Source organism: Myxocyprinus asiaticus, chromosome 12, assembly GCF_019703515.2.
Source record: "Myxocyprinus asiaticus isolate MX2 ecotype Aquarium Trade chromosome 12, UBuf_Myxa_2, whole genome shotgun sequence".
Taxonomy (NCBI): Eukaryota; Metazoa; Chordata; class Actinopteri; order Cypriniformes; family Catostomidae; genus Myxocyprinus; species Myxocyprinus asiaticus.
The window spans coordinates 50,651,934-50,655,015 of record NC_059355.1 but is presented as its reverse complement, the minus strand read 5'-3'; the positions used below and the strand labels follow the sequence as shown (position 1 = coordinate 50,655,015).

Genomic DNA, 3,082 nt, shown 5'->3' with positions numbered 1-3,082 from the left:
TTTCTCAGTGCACTCAGACCTTTGGACCCTACTGTACATTATATCATTTGATACTTCAGACATCGTTTCCCCAAAGTGTTTTGGATGATATTCTAACCATTCTTTATGGTTTCTCTCTAGATGATGAAGTCTCTGGTGGAATCGACACCAGTTTGTCATTCCAGTTTCTGCAGGAGAAAGGTCACAGCCTGCAGGTCCTGCAGTCATCTCTGTGGCTGTACGTGCGCTCCGCTGATGCTTCTCCGCACTCTGACCATGTGAATGCTGAAATCTACCTGTCGGGGACGGGCGACGTCAATCGCACGCTGCTGCTCCAAAGGAGCGTGGAGATAGCACGGGGCGGGTGGCAAACGTTCCCCGTCACCAGCACCCTGCAGGCATTCCTGGACGGAGGCCAGCAGAGTCTCCGCTTGGAGGTGCTTTGTGAAGAAGGAGGACACAACCTGTGTAGCCACGGTGCCTCTAGTGACTCCTCTCACCAGCCATTCCTGGTGGCACAAGTGCGGCTTCGAGACGACGCCTTCAAACATGCCCTGAGTAAGCGCTCGCTGCGGTGCGGTGATGACCCCAAAGTGTGCTGCAAGAAAGACTTCTATATCAAGTTCCGTGATATCCAGTGGCAGGACTGGATAATTGCACCTGAGGGCTACCACATGAACTTCTGCATGGGACAGTGTCAGGAGCATCTCTCGGGGTCTCCGGGCATCGCTTCGTCTTTCCATGCCACCGTGTTCAGTCAGCTGAAGCCAAATGGCATTCACACAGCGGTGTCGTCATGTTGCGTTCCCACCCAGAAACGGCCGCTCTCCATGGTCTACTTCAACTCGCAGCATACCATCGTAAAGACCGACGTCCCAGACATGATCGTAGAGTCCTGCGGATGCACGTAAACAACGACAATTCAATCGGACATTAGAGATATGAGGAAGTAAAGACTAAAGAATTGACTTACTGTGAAGAATAACATTTATTGAAAACATACTATGGCCCCAAAAAAGTATTTGGACACTTAATTCACACTTGTCTCAAAGCATGATGACTTTTTATCAACTGGTGTCTTGGTGCTTTTTTAGTCAAGTTCAGCATATTGCAAAGACATTCATACATTTTTAAGTGTTCCTTAAGTTTCCAAATACTTTTTGGGGGCATTGCATACACAAACTCACACACTTTCACATGGCCTAAAACAGCAGTTATTAAATGCTCTAAGCTAACTTTATCAGGAGTTTATGTAAAAAATATTGTCTCATCACAGCTTTCAATCTAACCAGATTCACCAGTAGAGCTTATGTGTGTTATAGGGGTTTTATAGATGGTAAATCTTGAAATACTCAGGGAATTGAAAGCCACTGTAAAAGCCGTGCCGTGACACACTTAATTTCTCCACTGTACTGATTAGTTTGATCTCTGCTGAGGCCACAGTTCTGAACTCAGAACAGTTACTCAACACCACAGGTAAACATTTAGCTATTGCCACATGCATCAGCGAAGGTCTCTGCAGAATGTCGTAAGGGGACAGAAATGAGATGTGCATGATCACATATCTTAACAGAAAATAATATTTCTCACATAATAGTTCTCAAAGCGTACTTGTGACTTTTGTTTACGCCAAGAAGCAGCAAATGCAACATGTGTGTGTATTGGCTTCCTTTTCAAGCTGCTTATTCAGTTCAAGCTGCATACACTTATTTTTCTTTGCAATAGTAAAAAAAAATGACATGTTTATATATAATACATAATAATGCATTAAAATAAAAGTTATTTATATAACGCCTTACGAAAAGCAAAAGCAGTTAAAAACTCACATTGTGCATGTTTCAAACATTTGCTTTGTTTCTCTACAGTCTACACAGTACAATATTTTGGTGTAGACTTTGTCTTTATTTGTTTTGTCTTGTTGTATTGTTTTGTTTGAAGCACTTCCGCTCCTATAGATGCATGTTAGTGTAACGAAACACCGCATCAAATGGGTTTTGGGCTGATAGCGTTTTAGTTTCTTTGTTTTGCCCGTTTACAGATATCTCCCTAATTTATGGAATTTTTCACACTTTATTGTCCAAAACTTCCTGTCAATGTGATCTGGAGCTGCACTTTATCTGTGTTCTGCTGTACTGACACAAAAGAATGATACTGTAACTTATGATACAGTATTAAAACTGTAACTCTTTGAAGGACTCTTATAATGATTTTATAATAAAGGATTATTTTCTTATAAGGGATAGCTTGGGAATCTGTACTGTACATTGTAATTTTGCTGAATATGTGTATTTTTTTTAAATAAACATAAAAATGTTACCCTCATGCTTTGCACTTGATTTAATGAGAGCATTTGCTTATAATAATGCATTTAAATAAAGACATGAATACAGACACAGGTCACATGTTGGTTATAAAAATGTCATAAAATCTCCAACAAATAATTGATCATCCCAGGTTTCGGGGAAAAAAGCAGTATTTCTATGAAGACAATCAATATCGTCTAAAGGCAAAGAGCGTGTTTGCTTGGGCAAATAACTGAATTGGTTTTTATAGATGTCTATATTTGCTGAGCAAACAACTGTCAAATTTATTTGGCACCAATTTAATGTACTGTAGACAGACTACAAAAAGGCTTTTTTTGTGCATCATAAAAATGCATTGTTTGCTTTAGCTGCAAACATGAGTTTGGCATCAAGTTGAAACCATAACCAACGCAAACTCATCTACATAAACTAATTGTCACAGACAGTGATGACCCTGCGACGTGTAACACGCTGCAGTACGTGAGACATAACATGATATGGCCGGTTAGAGAGAAGGATAAACTCTTTGGCAGATGCGGTCCAGTTGTGTACAGAAGAGTTGCATTTTGTCCCTCACGGACTGTCCGTGCACCTGTAAGCCTGATCCAACATGTAACTGTGACTCACACTGACCATTTGTACAGCTTTCAGCATTATAATTGTCTCCATCGCCACATTGCCAGTCATTCGTCATTACTGGAAATGGATTTTTAAATACCTTTAACAGAGTTTGCACTCACTGAAAAAATGTATTCACTATAGAAATGTTCATGACTTTTCCAGGCCTGGAAATCACATTT

General features: G+C 40.6%; 1 protein-coding gene across 1 annotated transcript in view; it reads left to right on the top strand.

Annotated features, from left to right (window-relative positions):
* The window catches only part of LOC127449582 (inhibin beta B chain-like), a 3,274-nt gene extending 973 nt beyond the window's left edge, over window positions 1–2,301 (top strand). The window contains exon 2 of the mRNA XM_051713116.1: window positions 121–2,301. Coding sequence (XP_051569076.1) covers window positions 121–890 — 770 coding nt within the window. The 3' untranslated portion in view covers window positions 891–2,301. The remainder of the gene's footprint in view (window positions 1–120) is intronic.
* Window positions 2,302–3,082: the final 781 nt, after the last annotated feature.